Source organism: Ovis canadensis, chromosome 8 (assembly GCF_042477335.2).
Source record: "Ovis canadensis isolate MfBH-ARS-UI-01 breed Bighorn chromosome 8, ARS-UI_OviCan_v2, whole genome shotgun sequence".
In the NCBI taxonomy this organism is placed as follows: domain Eukaryota; kingdom Metazoa; phylum Chordata; class Mammalia; order Artiodactyla; family Bovidae; genus Ovis; species Ovis canadensis.
The window spans coordinates 87,704,787-87,729,073 of NC_091252.1; the positions used below are offsets into that span (position 1 = coordinate 87,704,787).

A 24,287-nucleotide genomic window follows, 5' to 3' on the forward strand; every position below is an offset into this window, starting at 1 on the left:
TTCATTGATTGGAGTGTAGTTAATTTACAATATTGTGTTAGTTTTAAGTGTACAGCAGTGATTCAATTATACATACATAGACACATCTCTCTCTCTCTCTCTCTATATATATATTCTCTTTCAGTTCTTTTCCATTATAGGTTATTACAAGATATTGAGTATAGTTCCTATGCTACACAGTAGGAGCTTGTTGTTTCCCTATTTTATATACAGCAGTGTGCATATGTTAATCCCAAACTCCTAATTTATCTCCCCCATCCCCACTGGTAACCACAAGTTTTCTATGTCTGTGAATTTATTTCTGTTTTGTAAATATGTTTAATTTCTTATTTGTATGGCATGTTATAAAAAGTTTTGAATGCTGATTCTTACAATACTTCTGAGAAACATGTAAATAAAAAAATTTCATCTGCAACCAAATTAATTCAATATTTACACTGACAGTTATGAAGCAGATAAAAGAAAACCCAATGTAAAAAATTTTGAAGCTTCTTTTTTCATTCAAGTTTGTTACACATGCACGCATGGGTGTGTGTGGATAGGTATTCACATGACTACTGGTTTCCTCAGTATCCTTCCAGTGTTTGATCAAACACTGGATAAGCAAATTCTCTCTCTTTCTACCCTTTTACATATGAAGCCTGAGCTTGTTTTTAAAAGAAAATTTACATTGTAGAAGTAACACATAAATAGTTTTTCACTATAAAAAAGAAAAACCCTGGAGAAGAACTCAGAAAACCCTGGTAGGCCCTTTACCCTAACACCACAACTCAATTCCTTTAGGCCCTGCCAACACCCTGCTGTTGTCCTTCAGGATCTGCTTCTTTGCACACATGTGCACACACACCTACATGTCTGGTAGTATGTATACACATCAAGAGACATATGAATATTTATGATGTTTGTCTACAAGTGGGATTAGACCACATCTGTAATTTATGACTTAATTTCTCACCCGATATAACCTGCCACATTTCTACTATATCTCTTCATAGACTCACATATTCCTTTGAATAACACATAAGCACTCTTATTGTAAAAAGAAGAAAACTTAGGATAAGAACAGTAAGGCTCTATAGAAACTATTCACAAACCTAAACATATTTAGTCCTAATTTCTGAGTTTTGATATAGTAATTCACTATATGGAATTCTGCTCACATCACTAAGAGCAGAGAAGAGAGAAGTCTCTGTATCCCACTTCTTAGCAAGCTCGAGGCTTTAGATGGGCTGCAGGATGCTCCTGACATAGGGTTTTTATTTTTGTTGGTGTCCTGAGTTGGGGTCCCTGAGCTATGAGGAAGGCATGGGTGATGGAACGCTGGCCCACTTCTCCTCGCCAGGCCAAGTTTTAATATCTAAGGAAAATGTGGAACAACAACCCTTGGGTATACTACTGACAACAAACCCCAGTCACTCATCCCACACATGGAAGGGCTGAAGCACCAAGAATGCTGCCTAGTGAGAAAAACACCAAGATTCAGGATGTTTCACTCCGTAAATCCTGGGAAAACTACAAGAATAAAATAAACTGAAGGCCTTTTAATTTAACTTAATTTTAAATGATGCACTATTGTACTTCATCAGTTTTAAGACACTGTTCTTCCCATTTTTAACATCTCTGAAAACAGAGGCATCTTTAAAAGTGATGTCTTACAGGTGGCAAGTGTGACTCAGCTGTCATTGCCTTAGACAACTTATTTCCCTCATGTTTTCCTTTGTATGTATGCCTGGGAACACACAAAATGTGATAAATCTACATCTAAATAAGACTAAAAGAGCTATTTCAGGAAGCGCAAAAGTAAAATTGTGGTAAAAAAACATTGTCTCATATGCTAGCTGGTAGCATTTTCACTTTCCTATGGCACGTTATGGTGTCTCAGAGTTAGCGAAAGATGATACATCACTTTTCTGTAGCAATTAGGTCTATTTAGAGTTATGATGCAGTGACAGACTTGTACTGAGAATTCCCATTGTTCAAATTCTAGAATGTGTCTTTCCACCTCCGGAGAACACCTACTGTGCTCTCCAACAGAGATTTATTGTAGATTAATTGTGGTCTCTCTTGCACAGGCAGAATTTCTTCCAGTGAAGTCCTAACACAGCCCAGCTGCTTCTAATGGGTCAGAGTGGTTCATGCTTATAACGAATGAAATAAAAACAGCTGCAATTCCCATTAAGGTACAAATGCTTGCTCTTTACTATACAGGGATATTTCCTGCTGATTGATTGTTAAATATACGAAGTATATCACTTACAGAGAAAATTTTACCTTAGGGCAAAGAGTTCACCCATTTTCTGCATAACTTCTTCATGAGATAGTTTCACTTTCTTCCCAGCTTTTAAAGCCTATTTGGGAGGGGGAGAAATAGATACATACATACACACATGTCCCTTCTCACTAGCATGTTCTATGATGTACATTCCTAATCTCTTATTGAAAAACCAGGGGCTCTTTTCCCAAGTATGACTATTCCTCCATAGTAAAAACAAAGTTAATTACAGTAGGCATGATTTTTAACATATGTAGTTTGAAATTCTGATATAACTATAGATGCATTTTTCATGCTAACTACTTTTCTCAGAACTTGTCAAAACATTTGTTTCTTTAATCGAGAAAAGTGGTCACAATTTCCTTGACAGGAAACATTTCATTTTATTTCCTTTCAATTCAGTTACATTAAAAATATTATACCATTAGAGAAAGCTAATTTGAATTTTGGCTTCCCAGGTGGCTCAGTGATGAAGAATCTGCCTGCTAATTCAGGAGACACAGGTTTGATTCCTGGGTTGGGAAGATCCTCTGGAGGAGGAAAGGGCTACCCACTCCAGTATTCCTGCCTGAAAAATTTCTCAGATCGAGGAGCCTGGTGGGCAACAAGTCCATGGAGTCACAAACACACAAAATTTGAATTTTAAATTTTAAAAGGTTTCTTACTTTATCATTTTATATGTAACTGGATTTTTTTTCCTGCTTAAATTCAGTGTAGCTTTCCTACCATTCATTACTAGTTTGTTGTACTTCTAAATTCATCATTATAGTGTGAAATTTGTATTTTTCCCCAATAGAACTCAATCTTCAAAAACAAGCATAAAATTAGTATAATACCTCTGGAATCGACTGAATAGATTCAACAAATTTATCCAGTGATGCTTCCCAGATAGCAAGTTTCACTAGAGAAAAAAGATTAACGATGGAACATTTATCATCACATTTCTACAAAATGCAAAACTGCAAGCACCTTCACTGCCATTTAACAATAGTTTAAGAAGCAGATGTCCAAAAAATATGAAACTGACATTTTAGAACAGTTACTTATTATATTACAGAAGAGGGCACTACGTAGAGAAAGCTAGAAGACAGTGAGTCAGTTTCCAAGCTCTGCTGGCAGATCAAAGCTACTCTGGGTAAAATCCCTGATTTTCTCATACTACATCTCAGGCCCAGAGGAAGAGCTACGCCCTGGAATGAAGGGTGGCTCCATAGCTGGGGCAGGAGCCAGACTCTCCTAGCCCTCCCTTCCGCTCCGCCGGGCAGCAGGTACAGCTCAGAAGTCCCAAAGCCTCCTGGCTGGTATGCACAGGCCATCCGAGCAGCCTGGAATAGACTAGTGGCAGGAACCTTTCTTGGAGAACTTCCGCAGTTTCATACAGGTGTATGGATCTATCCGGAAAAACTGAGAGCCACTGTGACTCTCTGTCCCATTATTGTGAAAAACCAGGGTGTACTTTTCTACAAAGAGGCCTGTGCCCCATCACACAGGCTGAGCTTTCTCTGCCTGGATTAGAGACAGCCTAAAACCATCAATCTCAGACAGAAGCAGAGAGAACAAAGGGAGTGATGATAACAACAGCAACAACGATATAAAAGTATTCTTGGACAGGTAAGCGTTATCAATACAATTAATCATAGCAATTAATTAACTGTATACAATTAACCGTAGCATGGATACTGTATTTTATACTCTATAGGATATATATATTCTTTTGGAATAAAAAAAGAAGGAATTATAAGGCTTTGCTGAAGTACTCTGAAAATACGACAAAGTCTACTAAATCCTTTAACTTCCTGGATGAAATGAACACTATGTGATACCTTCTCTGATAAGTAGCAGTAACTTACCTGAGAGGCAAAGGGCATTTGAGAAAGCAAATTTCTCTAGAATGGCGTCATCTAAATCCAGCTCTGAATTTAACCGGATTTCCCCTCTGTGAAGTTTTGATTGCCCCCTAAGGAAAAAAGAAAAAGCATTTTCTAAATCTTGAAAAGTACGTTCTCTCCTCTGAAAAAGTCACCTTATAATCTTCCTAGAGGTCATTTTGGTAACTTGTATCAAGAGTCTCACAGATGTTCTCATACCCTATGATCCAAGTAATTCCACTTCTAGGAATTTATCCTAAGGAAATAATGAAAGATGCAAAGAAAGATCTGTGTACAGAAAACTTTTTATGGTCTAATGTTTAATAGTAAGAAATCAGGAAAGAAATTGAGTGTGCAAGGAGAACGGTTCATCTACAGAAATTTGGCACAAAAGTAAACAAGCGTGTTTTGAAAGGATATTTAGTAGAAAAGGGAAAATGGTTCCAATAGTTTGCTAAGTGAAGAAATGCTGAATATATAACTACAAACAGTATGATCTAAAATGACGCTAATGCGGTGGGGATGCAGAGGGAGACTGGGAAGTTATAAAAAATTAAGATGTATATGTAGACAATTCTGGAATGACTGGGGAGGTAGGGAAGGAAGGGAATTTGGGGATATAAGCATCATAAGCAAAGAGGAAAGGGACAGGCTAAACCTTCACAAAAGATGTGAGACCAGAAGAGATGGACAAAGGGAGCTGGATGAGGAGGGAGGGAGGGGGCAGAATCCGCTCTAACAGCCTCAGGTTGGGGAGAAACAGAAGACACGACAAAGAGCGCAGGGCTGATGAGACGCTTAGGAAGGAGCTCGGCCCACACAGAGTGAGACAGAGGCACCTGGGTCACAGGCAGGACTCACACCCCCACCGCGTTGGTGGAGGTGAGGATGGTCTCTACTGATGAAACCAAATCTCTGGCTCCAGGACTGAGTCAAGGACTTGAATCTCTAGAGACTGTGAGATGGGTGTGCGTGTGTGCACACCTACAGGTGGGTGGGGGACAATGCCTAGTAAGTCACAGTGCGGTCTGGAGGCAGACTATGGGAGGGGAACTGATGGGAAACGTGACCACAAGGCCACGAATAAAATGAGCAACAATGCTACTGGCTCCTCATCTGTCATGTCCCCAGCTCGCACCATCACTTTCTTCTGCACCCACCGTGGGCCTGGGTCCTCACTCATGAGTCAGGTGCCTAGCGTCTCTGAAGCTCACCTGAAAGCTAGTTCGCCGCAATCCCAGCAACTGTGTCAGATTAAATGATATAGGAAAGCTCATCACTGGCAGTTGGCACTTGGCTCTTAGCCCATCTCCTCTTTCTATAGCTGGTGTCTCTTCCAGATTTCCCTAAAGCTCTGATTGCGTCACTTCCTTTCTCAGCACCAAGACTTTCCGCCCTCCACTCTCACATTCCACCAGGTAGGTACCTCCTTGAGAATAAAGACCTTTTAATCCTGTTCCCACTGCCTGCTCTCTCCACCCTAACATCTCTCCTGATTTCTGCGCCCTTGTTGGGACAGGAAAATCAGCCAGGATGCTGTCTCCCCATACCTTTGACCTAAGCAGGTATAGCAGGACCCCACTTCTTACAGGCACCTCCATTCCTGTGAGTGGTTCCCTTAGAGCATCCCTTCATTATACTTAATACTTTTTAATACTCAAAATCAACAGGAAAAAAGCAAAAAGAATTTACTTAAGAAAAAAACGTTACTAGAATAATTTGACAGGTTCATTCTGACGAAGGCACACTACTTTTTACTGATTTCGGCTATTTAAGAAACACTATTTTGGGGTTATACTATCTACTTGTTTTAATTCATGGGTAGCCTGAGAAGTTAAAAAATTGTCTGTCCACTAATATTAATTGCTTTGGCTTTCTGTTTGTATTAATAGCTTTTTTCCTCAAAATTTGTCTCCAAATTCATAAAGACTTGATCTTCTCTACTGCCTTCCCTATGTATTTCAAGTGCCTGTTTTGTAAATTTGATAAAAAGGTGCTTACTCTGTTTTTGTGTAGTTAAGCTCTTCATTTTCCCAGTGAACCAATGCAATTTCATAGGGCTGAATTTCATGTTTTTCTAGAACTTGCATCACCTGCTTCATCTAGAAGAAAAGGAAGATTAACCTGAAATTATCCTGACCCCCTCAGTGATGGTTATAAGATTTTAAAAATTACATTTTTAAAAAAAAATTACATTTAATGATGTTTGTTTTGTTCTTCAGGTTTTAAGCAAAAAGCAAACTCACAGTGACGCTAAACTAACTGGAAGGATACATCCATTTGTTGTTACATTTGGAAAACACAGGGGACCTTAAAGAGGAAAATGGAAACAACCATTCTCCCACAGCCCAGAGGAAACCACAGCAACATTATGGCTTGTTTTCTTTAAACTGTCACACACACACAAAATGTTTAAGTAAAACACCTGTAACAATTTAAACAACACAGAGTTATAGAAAGTGATAATCTCTCTATTCTCCTGTATTCCTAATCCCCGAAGGTAATCCTAATTAAACTTGGTGCATATCCTTCCAGACATCCCCCTACATGTAAATATATGTATGTTTAGTTGGCTTTTCATATAAATGGGATGGTACTGTACATACATTTTCGATGCTATATCCTGAACGGAGGAACCACAACTGATTTAACCATTCTAAATGTCCATTCATGGGGGACTTTTTGCTCCTCTCCACTAACACAGTGTCACATGCACCAGCCTGATGCGTGTATCTTCAGGGCCTGTGGAAATATTTCTTCAGGATTTGTTAGATCAAAAGACACACACGCTTGTAACTGTGGCACGCAGGATGTCCACTCTTCACTGCAGCACACGGGATCGACAGTTACAGCATGTGGAATCTTTCTCCTTTTAGTTGTGGCAGGCGGGATTTCCAATTTTAGAATCCAAAGATTTACGAAAGCATTCTTAAAAAATTACTGAGTACTGTCAGCCTTTTACATCTTTGCAACTTCAAATAGCCCATTTGGGTTAATTTTTCTTCCATCTATGGCTCGTCTCTGCTTCCTTTTCTCCAGGAAACCACTCCGAAGTCTCTTTCTTCCCACCCCCTATGCATGTGGGTACCTCCTTTTAGTAAAGCTGGGATTGTATGAAGCACACTTTTAGTACAGCTCTGGTATTGTATCGGTTATAGTTTGTAACCTGCTCTTTTAATTTAACTGTATCATGTGCTGTGCTGTGCTTAGTCGCTCAATCTTGTCCAGCTCTTTGAGACCCCACGGACTGTAGCCCGCCAGGCTCCTCTGTCCATGGGGATTCTCCAGGCAAGAATACAGGAGTGGGTTACCATGCCCTCCTCCAGGGGCTCTTCCCAACCCAGGGATTGAACTCAGGTCTCCCGCGTTTCAGGTAGATTCTTTAACATCTGAGCCACCAGGGAAGCCCACCAGGCAATCCTCAGAAACAGGCTTTTTTCCCCACATGACTTTTAAGCGCTAGACTCTACCCGATGGACAGCAGATTTTATTCTACAGATCTACTTAACAAGCTTTCTCTTATTATGTGTTTTGGTTATTTCTCATTTTTGCTATTGTAAATAATCACCTATAATATGATTATTTTCTCTGGATAACTTTCTAGATGTAAAATTGCTGAGTTAAATATAAAGTTTTGATGTGTATTACCAAACTGCCCCTGAAAAGGCTGTATTAAACAAATCCTGATTGGGATATTAAAGAAGTGAATTCCAGTGAGTGAAAATGTTCTAGAAAACTTGATCTTGATCTAAAATAAAACTCAGGGCAGCCAGCTTCCAGTTAACTGTGTGAACACTACTCACTTGTAGGCTATCATGTGAGAAGTACACTTCTATCTGCAGTGTAGCTAGGATTCTTCTGATTCCCCACAAATCAGTGTGTGCCCAGAGAATAGAAAATGTAGGCAACCTGTAGTCAAAATGACAATTTTGGAAGATGACAGTGTTAGGATCAACATCACGTAATGCTGAGCAAAACAACTGAAGACTACCTGTCATTTTATCATCCAATGGCTCAGGTTATTGAGGGCTAATTAATAATTTATTCTCAGAAAACTAAGTTTCAATACTTTTGTACTTTATTTATACTTACAGTTTGGTCTTTCACATTCCAGAACACAGCAGCTCCTTCCCTGATTTAAAAGAATAAACTTAGTTAAAGGTGGAATACATTCTTCAGGGCCACATACAGAGCCACGCTTTAGGTAGCTTCTAGAATGTCTCTAGAATGCCAATCTAAAAAAATATGATTTATTATGGATTTGACATGATGACCCTTGAATGGATATGATAAACAAAAGCTATTTTTTGAACTTTTGATTAAAAAACTTGACCCCTCAAAAATTCATGGATTTCTGAAGTGGTTTGCAGAGTAACTATTATTGTAATACTACATTATTTCACGTTATCTAGGTTGTTTCATAACTTGATTCAATTTTTTAAAAAAATTCTAAATTCTTTATTTTGTATTGGGGTATAGCCGATTAACAATGCTGGGATAGTTTCAGGTGGACAGCAAAGGGACTTGGCCAGACATATACATCAGTAACATCTTACGGAAAAACCCCAAAGAACTTCTTGGCCAACCCAAATAAAAAGAACTCCTTGGCCAAATTCTTGGCAATCTGAGTTCTACGAGTCACACGGGATCTACGTGGGTGCACACTGGAGGGACACCGTTTGTACACGACTAGCAAAGCCGAACGAGAAAATGAGAGGAGGAGAGACGGCAGAGGAAACACCCCAGCTCCGGGAGAAGGTGTGAGGCAGGCATGCGAAGTTGCAGAATAAAGAGCTAGAGGTGTGAGTGGCTGTGGTTGAGGGCAGGTAGGGGGCACTCGGGTCAAAGCTGGCAAGAGACAACCCTGGAAGGAACTTCGTGCTGTGATCAGGAGTTTGGTCACATCCTGTGGAATTTTAAGCAGGGTAGTGTAGTGATCAGAATTACCTACTGTCAAAGTATCCTGCCTACAGACAGACAGACTGGTGGTGGGGTAAGACAGGCAGTGAGAACAGGCAGTGAGTGAGCTGTGGCAGAAGGCCAGGGTAGGATCTCAGGATGCTGACTGGGGAGGGTATTGAAGCAACCAGAGCACTAGCTCAGAGAAGCACCTCCAGGCAGAGGAGGGGTCGCAGGAACTGCATGGTATGGGGCCCAAGCCCTGTGTGACTGCGTGTAACTAACAGGCACCCGAAACAGGCCTGGTCCAAACTGAGAGCTGCGGTAAGTGGAAAATACTTAGGAAGAAAAGGAGAATATAAATCTCATCAATTGTGGACTGGTTACATGTAGAAATGAAAATAGTTTCGATATGCTGGATTATATAAAATGCACCAGTAAAATTAATTTTAGGTAATATATAATGCTTTAAACTCATCTTTTTTTTTTTTAATTAAAAATGTGGCTATTAAACAATGTATCATTACGTACGTGGCTTGCACTTGTGGCCTGCATTGTATTTCTACTGGATGGTGCTGATCTAGGGGACCTCAGAAATCCAAATTCCTCACTCGAGTCAAAAGGGACGTGATTCTACTCAGACTAAATGCTGAACCTGATTACGAATCACCCACAGACACAAAGACAGGGCTGCCAGTTATCAGCAATTGTAAGAACTAAGACCATAGAAACTTCACCAAAGTCTGTATTCTTATGGATGCTGCATGTATTTCTGTCCTGCCACCTATCAGTCCTTTGACTGTGGGTAATTCACTTCAATCCCTCTGACCCTTGGTTTCTTCGGCTGCAAGGTGGGGGATGGGGTGGGGAAAGGCCCTCTTCCAGTGTTGGGAGGATAACATTAGATGATTTCAAATGGTTTCTACCATCATCACCATGCCTACTAAGCCGCTCCAGAGCATTTGGTGTTAAAACAACCTTTAGAGAAAAGGAATGCATGTATGTGAGGCAGGGTCCCAGGCTGAAGTCTCTGGAGAGGTAAGGTGGTATAAAACTTTAGCTGAAGAGTTTCAGAGGGAGAAGAAAGAAAAGGAAGAAAATGGCAAGGAAGAAAAGACAGCAGGGCAGGTAGCATGTATACCTGAGAAGGGGCCCTGAAGCTGAATGGGAAATACCATACTTACACGTTCTCAGTAAGTGAAAACCCAGATTTATATATAAAGATAAGCACACTCCAAGTTACCCGAGTGGGCCTCTGTTGATGACCGCAACCTGAGCCTCCTTCGGCCTCTTGCTCTCAGGCAGGCCAGACGTGGGGAAAGCCATTGGTTCCCTCAATCCCTGCATCCTGCAGAGTCCCATTTTTTCCAACAGTGGTTCCTGACTTTAGCCTTGTCCAAGGCTCTCTTCTGATCACATGTTAAGTGTGCCCTTTGCTGTCATGAATCATGCATGGTATAAATGACTTGCACAGATGATACAAAGATGACACAGTGCTGAAAGTTAACTTAGAACACAAGGAATGAAAAATCCCTGATATCTTCCCTGGGGCAGGGGGGTGGAATTCTTTATAAGAGGATTTACCAGCAGATGCCTAAAACTAACAAACTCTCCTATTCAAGTAACAGCCAAAGGATAAATTTTAATCACAAATCCTGAACACATTTACTGCTAAGAGACGAGGTATACCTGCATCTTTAAGGACCACATTACCTGGTCACACAGCCCACCTCCCACTGCGGTTGCTCTCCTGTCTTACCTGAAGAAGAATATTGTACCAGGATCACCTTCTTTTGCAGAATTTTCCACACCCATCACAAGAATGTTTGCTGCATCTGTGATAAAAGAGGAAAAAGCTATGTCACAAGGTGACACAAGGTTTAAGGGTCACCTTTAACAAAGTGCTGGTGATCATTTCTTCACACGCCATGAAGTGCTCTGCAACACAGTCACACTTTCTACTAAGGTTTCTGAAAGTATTTAACATGATAAAATGAGAAGACCACAGGAAATTACTTGAACAAAATATGCAACAACCTGTGACACTATTATTAGAGCTATTTAAAACTCATTCTTGCCCATTTTGATTCAGTAATCACTAGTCCAGTTGATAATTATTAAAGTCTCAGCAGTATGACTGTGGTTCAAGAACTTGGGAGCGGGGTGAAGGAGGGATGGATTGGGAGCCTGGGGTTAGCAGATGCAAACTATTCTACAGAGAAGGAATAAAGAACAAGGTCCTACTAAATAACACAGGGAACTACGTCCAATATCCTAAGATAAACCATAATAGAAAAAGAATATAAAATGGAATCACTTTGCTCTACAGCTGAAATTAACACACTGAAAATCAACTGTACTTCAATTTAAAAAGAATTAAACTTTTTATTAATAATTTAAAATAAAAGTTGAAGAGCAATTAATACATTCTCTTCCTTTAACTATAATTTTATTAATAATATAGTTTTAATATTCTCAAACTGCTCATTCTGCTGAATTTTAAATTATATTGTAGAAAGTGTGGAAAATAGAAAACACACAGAGACAAAGATACCTGCCATTTTAAAACATCTAATTTCAAAGTCAATCATGAGAACTACCACAGCAGTCATCGGTAGCTATTAAAATATTTTAACATTTTAAACATATACATATATAAATATTCACCAATAGTTACTTTGTATATTATTTCAGTATTTATTATAAATAAATATTCTATCATAAATTATAAATAACACATTAATTTATCAATCAATAAACATACTAGTATTAATATGCAAATTACTGTATAATTTCTTAGCGTAAACTTAGGCTCCTCATTAGAGTTCCTGATAGAGGTCAGGGAATGGAGGATTCAGGTAGAGACCAAATCCTAAACTTTGGTGCATTCACACTTCCCTGAGTACTGATACTACATTGATGGATGGAGGGCAAGGTTTACACGTACAGTGGAGACCACCACAAATGAAACAGGCAAGGTCCAGGGCAGTAGCATGGTGTGAGAAGCCACGTCTGTGATGCACGCGACCACACTGCTGACAGCCTCTGCAATCAGCCAAGAAGACCCCAGGGCAAGTTTTCATCTTGGGGGCCCTGGACACAGCTGTTTTCCTAAGTCAATTATATTTCCTTCTGCCACCAAATAGTCTGGTCAGATCATCAAGGCCAAAAAGCACAATGACATTTCAACTGTTTCTTACAGGGTCAGTGACTTTCAAAATTTTTCTCTGTAGCAGCGAGGTTTTCCACCTACTATTTTTGCTACTTTGAGGTCAATTCATGAATCTTCCAAAGTGTTCCAAGTCACTTATTTTTTCATGTATTTCTCAAGAAGTGTTCCTCACACTACCCTACAACCCTCAGTTTAATTCTCCTTTTAAACACTGTGTTTATCTTTTAACTAATTCTGTTAGTTTTAAATATTTCTATCAATTTTATGGTTCTTCTATAATACTGATAACTTTTAAATATGACAGAAATAAAGTGGCATGGCCTTTGATCATCCCAAATAATGATCCTATAAATAAAGCTGAATAAACCATACTGATTTTAATCTTTGTCATCTGCATAAAGAGATTTAACACCCCTTTTATGATACAGTTGTTTAAACTGAAAATGAAACCTAAACAAATGTATATTTCAGACAGTTATCATAGGAAAATTATTTTCTAATACATTTTAACATACTTGGCCCCGGTTCAAGATGTACCTCGAGGCAAGCTGGTCACTTCGATGTATCCACGGGACGTCAGATCTTGAGAGAGGCTTCCAAGATGATACTCATCTGCGGTTGCAAACGCAGTACATTGCATCAGGTCCTGCACCAGGGAGAGGAGCATGACATGGGTTACTAAGAGGCGCCTGACAGGTCACATTACAGGGAAGACTCTGTGCTGCAAGCTGGCAGGCAAGCCTTTTCTCAAAGATTTGGACAAGGGATGTGAGAAAGACAGAGAACAAGACATCACAGAGAGGCAGATTTCAGCTCAACCTATGCAAGAACTCTCTCCTGCTAGTCAAAAAGATGAAATGGCCTAGATGAAAACGGAATCAACCCCATCGCTTGTGCTTCAAGCATAGACTGAACAAAAGAGAGAGGATTAAGGAATTGTATGGGCGCCAGGATGAAATGCTATTTAAAGTCTGTCCAACCTTGAGTTTCCATGGCTCTTTCTCCAAGCAACATTATTATTTGAGGTCATTTGGTAATCTGCCACTAGCCTTGAACAGGCAGAGATTAGTCTGTATCTACAAAGGAATTACAGGTTTTTTGCTCTGGTTAACTTCACTCTGGTTGAAAGTTCTCCAAATCTGAGAATGAGTACAGGTTTGGAGGTGAGTGCTTTGGCTTCTGCACTAGGAGTCTCACTTGTGTGTACATGTAGGTATTTATGTTGTGTGTATACAGTACACACATGGCAAGCATATGGCCCAGGATATGGTGTTTTTGTCAATCTGTAGGTCACAAGCTATCAGTGAGTCCTGATGTTGATTTAGTTGGCCCAAACCTGCTTAAAAAAAAATAGAATGAAATAGAAATTAGAGTCCATAATTCATAGTCAGGGTAACTTTTATTTTATGATGTTTTCTGTCACATCCATGTCTGTGTAGGTATGCTGGGTCACTACATAGAATATAAAATAAATTCCTCACCATTGAATGTGGTCAATAAAATTAAAAAGCTACAGGCAGAGGTAGAGGTGCTCAGAGGTCAGGCACAGAATTAGATTCATTAAAAAAAAAAAACAACAACCAACTCAGAACAACAAGGTTGTTGGGAAGTTTACACAAGCCGATGAATGTCAACTGCTCAGAACCATGACAAGCACAAATGTTTAACATTTGTTACAGCTGTTATTTGTTATTACAGCACAGATATATACATGTTTGTGTTAGTCGCTCAATTGTATCTAGCTCTTTGCAACCTCATGGGCTACAGCCCCATCAGGCTCCTCTGTCCATGAGATTCCCCAGGTAAGAATACTGTAGTGGGTTGCCATTTGCTTCTCCAGGGGATCTTCCTGACCCAGGGATAGAACATCACATCTTCAGGCTTCAGGCTTCTACATCACAGGCAGATTCTTTACCATCTGAGCCACCAGGGACATATATGGTTAAACCATCAAAATGCAAGAGGGTTAAAAAGTCTATCAAGTAGTTTACATCTGGATTTTCATTTGTTCATAATTTTATATTTTAGTATCCACCTGTCAGAACATTAGTGAGTCTACTGTCTTTGGTACATATGGTGCTTTGGCCCAATGTTGGTCAAAAGAGTTTTATGAGTCACTAAATCAAAATTTATTCCTAAGATTTACTCATCTTGGCTCCTAATTTCTTTCCCTTTCTGTTACATTCCTAGTATGCAATTTAAGAAAAGTAGCACATACATTCTTTCCTTCCTCCTTTTGTTAGGTAACTTTTGTTACCTAACTCCTGGCCCCTTCTCAAGAAATGACTTCACCCTGCTTTGCCTCTTCTTCCATCTGTTCTAATGTGTGGTTTAAAAAGCACCAGAAGAATACACAGAGGACCTGAAGAACCTAAAATCAGGAAACTAACCACTCAGAAGCAAAACACTGTTCTTATTGATTTTCACTCAATTAGGCAAAAAAAGCTAAAATTTTTGCCAAATGTGAGATTAAATGGATGTGGGACCCTCCAGTCGCACACATCTGATGAGTCTGATTCCCAGTCATTACAGAGGTAAGAATGCGCTGTGACAAAAACACATGGATTCGTACGGTCAGATGAAAGCTGCTTCCTGGAGTACAGAAACAGGTTCTGTGCTTAAGATTTAGAACAGCGGGCGCCAGTTGTTCTTTTAAGGCTCCATGGAGTTAAGAGGAGCTGACAGGATATGAGATTAAGGTGACTGAAAGAAAGGAATCCAGGTAGGAGGGCTCAGGAAAGGCCACAGCAGGCAAAACCTGACGAACTTCAGTTTGCTATACAACATCCCAGGGCATCCAGCTGGACGTCCGAGTTCCTTCTGGGGCTGCTAGAGCTGATGGCTGCAGTGGGAAGAGCAGGCCACATGAAGGAGAAGACAGGAGATAAGGAGAAGATTGACAGCTAGTCCAGGGAACAGTCTTCCCATTACTGTACTGGAAATGGCACTGGCTGGCTGTCTCTAGCATCAGAGCCTTAGGCTGGCAGCTGGGAGAACTATCCAACTTAAGAGTCACCCACATAGTGTTTTCAAGGTCTCAACAAACTATCAACAATAAATTGCCATTTGACACAAAATCCAGACTTCTAGCATCTTTCGCACCTGGCAGTAAGTAACTGACCAGGTGTCGACGAGGGGGCCAGGTTCTTCGGTTGACACTGTCCCTCCCACTCCCTCCTGTCTCGCGCCTGCTTCACCATCACGTTTGTTTTTGATCAGGCCCATCTGTACCAAAAAAAAAAAAAAACCAACTTACACTGTTTTACATTCTCAAAAATGGCATAAGTCAAAGCATTCAATCACTACTTGCATGAGAAAATATGTGCTGAACTCCAGAGAGGTTATAAATTTTTAAACAGTCTGTTTTTACTTAGTCATTCCAAGGATCTTTGCAGATTTTCTGAAGATGGTCACCTTTCCTTCTCTCGCCATCTCCTATTTAGTTTGGCTCAAAGTTCCAGCCAGTGTCATGCAGCGTATGGCTCAGCCTACATTACATAACCTCTATGGCTCGCCACACTACTTTCTGTATTCTCCTTAAACATCTGGGACTTGAGTCGGTTTAAGTTATGAATCTTCTATGAATAAACGATTCACAAGGTTTACCAATTTGACCTGTGAGACCTATCTTTGGGGAGTTTTATTTCCTTTGCTTTTTGATTTCAAGACTGTATTTAAATCCATTTGGTAAAGGGAAAGAGTGCGTGTCATCTTCACACTAACCCCCCCATCATTTAAAGATGTTTTTACTCTGCCAGAAGCTTTTACTTTCAGACATGTCTTTTTCTGGATTTTTTTTAAAAATAATAAATCATTCTTTTTTGGGCATCAAATACAAATATTAATATAGAGCAAACTTCAGGTTCTAGGATGGGGATCAACAACTTGTTCTTAAATGCGTCAAACCAATCTAAAATTGTTCTTGGGTTTACGACTTAAATTTAAGCCTTTCTATTTTAAAATGTTAAACAAACAAAAACCAAACCAAAGCCAAGAAAACCACTGTGTGTGTAGTATGTTTCATTCTTCTGGTCACAGAAAACATATTCCAGCAGATGGGGCTAGAAATTTATATATGATTCTTGTTTTAGAATATCACACACTCTGACGGAATACTCTTCTTGAAAAAGAAAGTTTATTTTTATTCATGTTCTTTTACTGAAAAAAAAAAATTAAGGTTTTTTTTTGGTAATCTTACTTCTATATTACTATGGGGGAAAAATGTACATTTTCCTGTTATATACAGATTATAAGTGATTGCTTCGAAGCCTTTTGGCTAAGATCAAGTAGAGATTACAGGTCAAAGTTATAAAATTGATATATTTTACATTACTACTATAAGGCTTCTTATGGCCTTCTCTGGTGGCTCAGATGGTAAAGAATCCGCCTGCAATGTGGGAGACCTGATTCCCATCCCTGGGTTGGGAAGATCCCCTGGAGGGCATGGCAACCCCCTCCAGTATCCTTGCCTGGAGAATCCCCATGGACAGAGGAGCCTGGCGGGCCATAGTCCATAGCCTTGCAAAGAGTCAGACATGACTGAGCAACTAAGCATAGCACAGCTAGTATAAGGCTTTAGCTTTTAAGCTTTTTGACTACAACCCATGGTAAGTTGTACAACCTAAAGAAGCCCTTTCACATACACACCATACACGTGTCATCCAATAACTGACACGAACACGTCACAGAATGGATGTATCTTGATCATGAGTGACGCATTGATTCTATTTCATTACACAAGCAAACCGAAGGGGGGAAAAGCATCTACTAACCACCCACTAGTTAATTTCACAACACTGTGGTGCTAGCCTGAAGGCTACCACGGGGTGCCTCCCCCTCCTCCCCAGCCAGCATCCACGCTGCTCAGAGTGGCCCTCATCCTCAGGCATCGTCCTTCTCCAAGACAGGACAGACCACCCAGGAGCACTGTCCCTGTCATGATAAATGATGAGCCAATGGGACGTCGGCTGAATATCTCAACAGGGCAGGATCTCTGCAAATGGGACCAGGTGAAGCGCTGACTCTGACATAGAAGGTAAGCTCATGCAGTCCATTTCAGGTGCTTGCCGTGCAGCCGCAGATAGAGAATGAGTTCAGATACATGGATAGGGAACGAGACAAAGCATGTCTCTTTCTGGTACAAAGTAGAGTCCTTTCCTGACTCAGTCCAGAATGGAGGTAAAGGCTTCACCACCACAGGGGACTGGCCAGCCCCGTGATGCCCACGAGGAAATGGAGGTGCCCACTACTTGGGGCAGACAAAAGCTAGTCTTCAGCCCCGGGTGTCTATTACCTATGGTTTATATTCACCTGTAAGATCATTACAAAATAAGGCTCCAGCCACTACATTATGTAATGTGTCCTACGTCAGGACCCAGGAAACAAATGATGCCTTAAATTTGGTGATGGAAAAAAAGTTATTTCTTGCAAGACATTCTTATGTTTTTCTTTTTTTCTTGTTAGACAACATGAAATGTACAACCCAGGAGGATTCTTGCATTTTCCTTAATCACTGGGCTTCTCAGAACTAAACATTCAACTAGATTATGCATATCAGGTATCTGATATCTCTTTCTCTGTTCATGCCAGCTGCTTGCTCTGTTTTAAATGTAATGCTTTTATTACCTCAATGGAAGCACTAAATTTTGAAAATCTACTTCAAATCCTTTCCTGGAAGCAGAAAAAAAAAACTCTAAAGAAAAATAAAAAACAGAATTTAGGAAAATTGCTTTCAAGTCCATGGACAACCCAAAGAAATCATGCCTCTTTGATAATTTACAACCAACAACTATTAAAAAAAAAGTGACATCTCTGACTCTGCCAGACTTTCTTTCGTAAGACACTTGATCCCGCTCTGGGTTGCCAGATATAACAAAAGAAAAAAGGGACTTGATCCTCCTTTTTCGATCTGCTATAATTCAGGTTTCTACACTTAATTTTCTTTCAGTTACTTAAATGCTAATTTCCTGGATGATCACATAGCGAAACAATGTAATTAAAAACTCAAGAGCTACAAAGAAAGGGGTGAGAGTAGAATGAATCCAAAACTCCCACCCTTTATATCCTGGGTTTGAAAGAAACAAAACAAGAATGTAAACAAAGCTAGAATCCCAAATAAAAGTCATTTACCAGCCCTGGTGGCTCAGATGGTAAAGAAGCTGCCTGCAATGTAGGAGACCAGGTTTGATCCCTGGGTTGGGAAGATCCCATGTCAAAGGGAATGGCAACCCACTCCAGTATCCTTGCCTGGGCTAGCCCATGGACAGAGGAACCTGGCGGGCTATAGTCCTCGGAGTCACGGAGAGTCAGACACGACTCAGTGACTAACACTAACCAGCCCCTAACTTTACAACAAGAAGGCCTGTACACTTTTTTAAAGGAAGTCAACCTCACAGAAAAAAAAAAAAAAAACACAAAAAACCCCCACCAAATTAAATGCTCAGGGTCTACTCCTCAAAATTGAAATTTTAAGCTGTTTTGACCCTAACCTGTTTTCGGATAGATTCGGAATGTCTCATTAGATTTTAAATATTCGACACTCCTATTTTTAACATTGATGACTATAGACATCTAAGATTCCTTTGCTTCTCTTCTACCCTTTTCAGTTTAATAAACATTTATTATATAAGGCATAGTTTTAAGTATCATGGAAGGTACACAGGTTAATGAAGGGCTTGATCTTCACCTTAAATATTTACCATTTAGTGAGGAAAAGCAAATTGTAGAGAAATTCCCATAAACCTCATAACAGGGGATAAAAATATCCCCTTCAACCTTCAAAGGATAAAAAAGCAAAGACCTTCACTCTGCTTTTTCAGTTCTAACTTGCCATGTCCTTTTGCCACCCGATCCCACGCAGTCATCATCAGCTTATAAGTGCTTACCTGTCTACACACTTAACTTAAAAATTTTTTTCTTAAACTTAATATAGAATTTCTACAGTTTGACTTTTTTTTTTTTTTAAAGTGGGGGCTTTTTAATAGCACTATTCCTAAAGTGAACTTAATACCAGCCTTTTCCAAAACTTCCTTAGGCCACTAACTAATCCTTTTATAAACTACATTTTTATATTAATTGCCTCTATTTTGCCTTTATACATATGGTGAGTGCGTGCTCAGTTGCTCAGTCACATCCAACTCTTTGTGACCCCATGGACTGTAGCCCGCCAGGTTTTTCAGTCCATGGGATTTGCCAGGCAAGAATGCTGGAGTGGGCTGCCACTTCCGCCTCGAGGGAATTGTCCCAACCCAGGGATCAAAACCATGTCGGCTGCATTGGCAGGCGGGTTCTTTACCACTGAGCCACCTGGGAAGCCCTTCATATCTACCACTAATTCCTCCAGTTATGATCCTGATTCCTTCTGGAGGGAACAGGTTGTACTGCTAGGCTTCAAAGACCCTGAAGGCAGCATTGAGCAGATGCTCTCCTCTGCTGGCAGGGAGGCCGAGCCGGGACACAACAGGGGTTCAGGGGATCATCAGAGAACAGAGCCGCTACCGCCACCCGTGTTTTTACCTCGTTCACAGGCAGGACTGGAAGATTGGTCCTAGACGGCTGCCTGGTCCTCGAAGCTTTCAGTGGTCTCTTGATTTGTGGAAAGTCTTGTTTAGAAACTGTTTCCGTGGACACAGATGAGGAATGTCTCCTTAATATTTTTATAAACCACTTAGAACCTAGCAGATTTGGTTTGTGAGTCACTTTCCTGTGAGTACTGATGGAGTTCCTGGTTGGAAGGTGAGCTTTTCCATCCTGGCAACATGCAGTGTTGAATGGAGGGAGTACGTTTGTATTTGATATTTTCTGGTTCATCCGCAGGACCTGAGACTTATTCAAACCACCAGTTGCTGTGTCAGGAAAGAACAAATCCAAGTTCTGATTGCTTGTCAGGGCTGTGCGTGCTGCAGTCTCAAATTCGTTAAGTGGTTTTAACATTCGATGAATAAGTCCTTGGCACTGACATGCTTTTGACAAAATATGGCGAGATCCAGCCAGGGCTCTGAGAAGTCTGGCTGACATTACCATAACCCAAGCTAAAAGACAAGAATTCAAAGTTCAAGTTGAGAAAAAAAAAAAACTTATAAAAATACAAGATGAATGGATAAAGAAGTTGCGGTACATATACACAATGGACTATTACTCAGCCATAAAAAGGAATGCATTTGAATCAGTTCTAATGAGGTGGATCAACCTAGAGCCTATTACACAGAGTGAAGTAAGTCAGAAACAGAAAGATAAATATCATATACTAACATATATATATGGAATCTAGAAAGATGGTACTGATGAATTTATTTGCAGGGCAGCAATGGAGAAACAGACATAGAGCACAGACTTATGGACATGGGGGGAAATGAGGCGAGAGGGTGAGATGTGTGGAGAGTAACCTGGAAACTTACATTACCATATGTAAAATAGACAGCCAACGGGAATTTGCTGTATGACTCAGGAAACTCAAACAGGGACTGTGTATCAACCTAGAGGGGTGGGATGGGGCGGGAGGCGGGAGGGAGGCTCACGAGGGAGGCGACATATGTACATCTATGGTTGATTCATGTTGATGCTTGACAGAAAACAACAAAATTCTGTAAAGCAATTATCCTTCAATTAAAAAAAAATAAATTAAAAAAACACACAGAATGTTTTCCTGGGTAACAGGTATATTTCTGTAAAACAATTTGCAAAACAGATACATCCAACTGAAGTCTGCTGTTGTTAGTCACTCAGTCGTGTCCGACTCTTGTGACCCCATAGACTGTAGCCCACCAGGCTCCTCTGTCCATGGGATTCTCCAGGCAAGAATACTGGAGCGGGTTGCCATTTCCTTCTCCAACTGAAGCCTAGCGAAAGGTTAAAAAAATAAATTTTAATGTTTCCATCACCTGTAGTTAACTTTTGGCCTACTTTCTGGAAGGTTACAAGGACATGAAAAGGACCTCAAAAAAAAAAAAAAAAGTATCTCTTCATTTACTTCACTAGCATATCAACTATTTAAAATGAAATTAGTACCTCTAAACTCCTTTATTCAAAATGTATTCAGGGACTTCCCTGGCTGTGCAGTGGTTAAGACTGCTCTTCCACTGCAGAAGGCATGGGTTTGATTCCTGGTCAGGGAACTAAGATCCCCAATGTCAAGGCCAAAAAAAGGTATTCAGCCTTTACAATAAGATAAGCAGTGAGCTGGGACCAGGAACACATCCATGGAAGACTAGGGTTCCTGCCATCAAGCTAATGGTCTCCTGAAGGAGACAGGCGTGTGCAAATGCCTCATTATAACTGAGTGGAGCAGCCCTAGGCCCCACCAAAGAACTACAATAGAAGGTTCCTAAGTCTACACGAAGAGTCAGGAAAGGCTCGCAGAAAGATTCAAGCTGATTCTTGAAGGGGAACGTGCTTTTTAGGGTGGGGCTGGGCATGTCAGTAGGGTTAAAGGTTGTGAGACATACACACACACACACCCAATAGAAATACTATACATAAATAATCTTCCCTCTTATTTACAGTTTAAAACATTTGTTCTTTAAGAGTAAGCCTGGAGGGACTTCCCTGGCCATCCAGCGGTTAAGACTCCACGCTTCCAGTGAAAGGGGGCACAGGTTGGATCCCTAGTTGGGGAACTAAGATCCCATAGCAGGCAAAAAAAAAAAAAAAAGTAAGCTTGTAGTAGTCTACCGGGCAGCACAGAGTCAGACAGGACTGAAGCGACAAAGCAGCAGCAGCAGTAGGAGATCAGTAACAATTGTTTAACAAAGTAACATGCTAGGGGCTGGAAATACAGGTATTTAACAACAATCTCAGTACTCACCATCTAGTGGGGGAAACGGTATACTGTGATGCGTACATAACAGAGTTATGCACCAATTGCTCTCGGGTGCAGAGAAAGGAACCTCTGGCTGGGGGTGGATGGGGCTTATCAGAGGTGACATTTGAACTGGGTTTCAAAAGGGCAGAGGGATCAACAAGTCACCACCCTCCCCCCTCACCAGGTACACAGTTCACCTGACATACAGCCTGCAGCTCCAGGGGAGGCAGAAGTGGCTGGATCCTGAGTACTGATCCTATGAGCTTCCACCACCAGGGAGAAGGCAGAGCTTTTCACAAGAGATGCACATAGTCAGATACACATCTAAGAAACTTATCTGCGGTTAAAATGTAGAGGAGGAACTGACAGAGACTAAGACATTGCTTCCTGAGTACTTGGTACCCAGCAAATCTTCTGCTTCACCTCACAACAATCCTGTGAGGTACTTCACAGGGGAAACGGAGGCTTACTGGGGCGGACTGCTTATAGTCAGCGATGCAGAGCTGGAAGGAAGTCCCTGGCCTTTCCAATTCCAAAGGAGACACTGAAATCACTGCATATATGTTATCTCCCTTTAAAAGGATGAGGACAGGATGAGTCCCTGTGATATTTGGGAGGCAGAACCTGCAGCTTTTAACATATCTTCAAAAAAGCAGTTTTATTACCTATCTTCATTACCTCTTCTCTGATACCCCTGAACCTGCTCCAATCGGGCTTTCATTCCTAACACTTCACCAAAAACCATTTGTCAAGGCCAGCAGTGACCTCTGCATCAGACTTCTCAGCCTTCATCTTCCCTCACTGACCAGCAACATGGGATACAGCGGACCACTCCACCCCCTACCTCACTCGCCACTTTCATCCTCACTGAGTGCGCCTGTCTCTCCTGCTGGTTTCCCATTCCAAGAATGTAATGCACCAAAGCTCAGAATTTGGGCCACATTTCCTCTCCATTCCCAGCTCCCATTGATCTCCTCCAATCTCACAGTTTGATGTGGTTACCTACGCACTGATAAATAGCAAATATTTATCCCTAAACTACTCTGACAAGCATGAAGACTGAAACAGGATCAAAACTGAGCTTCTGAAACCTTCCTGCAAATCCTACTCTTCCCACAGTCTCCCCCGACTCGTGAAGCAGCAAATACATCCTATCTTTGCTAAGGCCCCTCACCTGCAGGCCACCTGAGCGCTTCTCTTCCTTCTCCATACCCAGTACGGCAAGAAGTCCCACTGGCTTGGCTCCGACCGGTCCTCAACAACCCGGCCACCACCCTGGTCCACACTGCTGTTTTGCTCAGGGATTACTGTCACAGCATCTGCACTGGGTTCCCAGCTTCTGTTCTTCACATTCTTCTGAATATTGCAACCAGATTTACTAATTCACTAAGTCAGATTCCATCTTCCCACTTGGTAAAGTTTAATGATGGCCTCACACTTCACTTGAAATAAAAGCCAAAGACCTTAACGTGGACGGCATGGTCCCCCCTTCTCAGGCCTTTATCACGACTCTAACGTCTCCTGCAGCTCCCCCCCCCCCCACCCTTTTGCTCCAGTCACTCTGGCATCTGGATCTGCGCACTTACTACCCTTATACTCTTCTCCCAGGTGTCAGTAAACCTACTGATTCCCTCACCTCCTTCAGACCTCTGCTCAAATGCCTCCTGGGCAGTGACATCTTCCTGGACCACTTCATTCAAATTCATTCAATTTGAATTCATTCATTCCATTCATTCAAAATGCACACCAGAAACTTCCCTGGTGGTCCAGTGGTTAAGAATCCATCTTGCAATACAGGACACTTGGGTTTGATTCCTAGTAAGGGAACTAAGATCCCACATGCTGCAGGGAAAAGAAGCTGAGGAGCCCAAACAAAGACCTAGCATAGCCAAAAAGAATCATTAAAGAAGAAGAAGAAAAAAAAAAAAGGACAGCAGCACTAGCTTCTTTCTATTTCTCCACTGCATTTAACAACATTTATCAATACCTCGTGTTCTTACTTTATTAACTCACACAAGTGATGAACTGAGTCCCTACCATGTGCCAGACATTGTTCTACTTGCTAACACAGCTGGAAATAAAATAGACAAAAATACCTGTCTTTTGAAACTTACATTACAGTGGGGATGACAGATAATACATGCGGTAAACCAGTAACATATACAATAATAATATATAGTCAACAAAATATACAGTAAGTAGTCACAATGCTATAACGGGAAGAAACAAGAGGAAAGGAGATTTTTGTCTCTCCTGTAGCATATAAGCTCTTTGAGG

The 24,287-nt window shown here is 40.9% G+C and overlaps 1 protein-coding gene across 9 annotated transcripts in view; it reads right to left on the reverse strand.

Annotated features, from left to right (window-relative positions):
• The window catches only part of RMND1 (required for meiotic nuclear division 1 homolog), a 36,657-nt gene that overhangs the window by 10,084 nt on the left and 2,286 nt on the right, over positions 1-24,287 (reverse strand). The window contains exons 2-10 of one of the 9 annotated variants that reach the window (XM_069598730.1): positions 22,208-22,299; positions 19,727-20,241; positions 12,749-12,857; positions 10,799-10,874; positions 8,233-8,272; positions 6,142-6,242; positions 4,123-4,229; positions 3,109-3,173; positions 2,272-2,348 (exon numbers count right to left, since the gene is read on the reverse strand). In XM_069598730.1, coding sequence (XP_069454831.1) covers positions 2,272-2,348; positions 3,109-3,173; positions 4,123-4,229; positions 6,142-6,242; positions 8,233-8,272; positions 10,799-10,874; positions 12,749-12,857; positions 19,727-20,241; positions 22,208-22,214 — 1,097 coding nt within the window. In that variant the 5' untranslated portion in view covers positions 22,215-22,299. Of the gene's footprint in view, positions 1-2,271; positions 2,349-3,108; positions 3,174-4,122; positions 4,230-6,141; positions 6,243-8,232; positions 8,273-10,798; positions 10,875-12,748; positions 12,858-19,726; positions 21,049-22,013; positions 22,300-24,287 lie in introns of those variants that run through there. The other 8 variants (XM_069598729.1, XM_069598734.1, XM_069598731.1 and 5 more) reach the window with 8 other exon arrangements.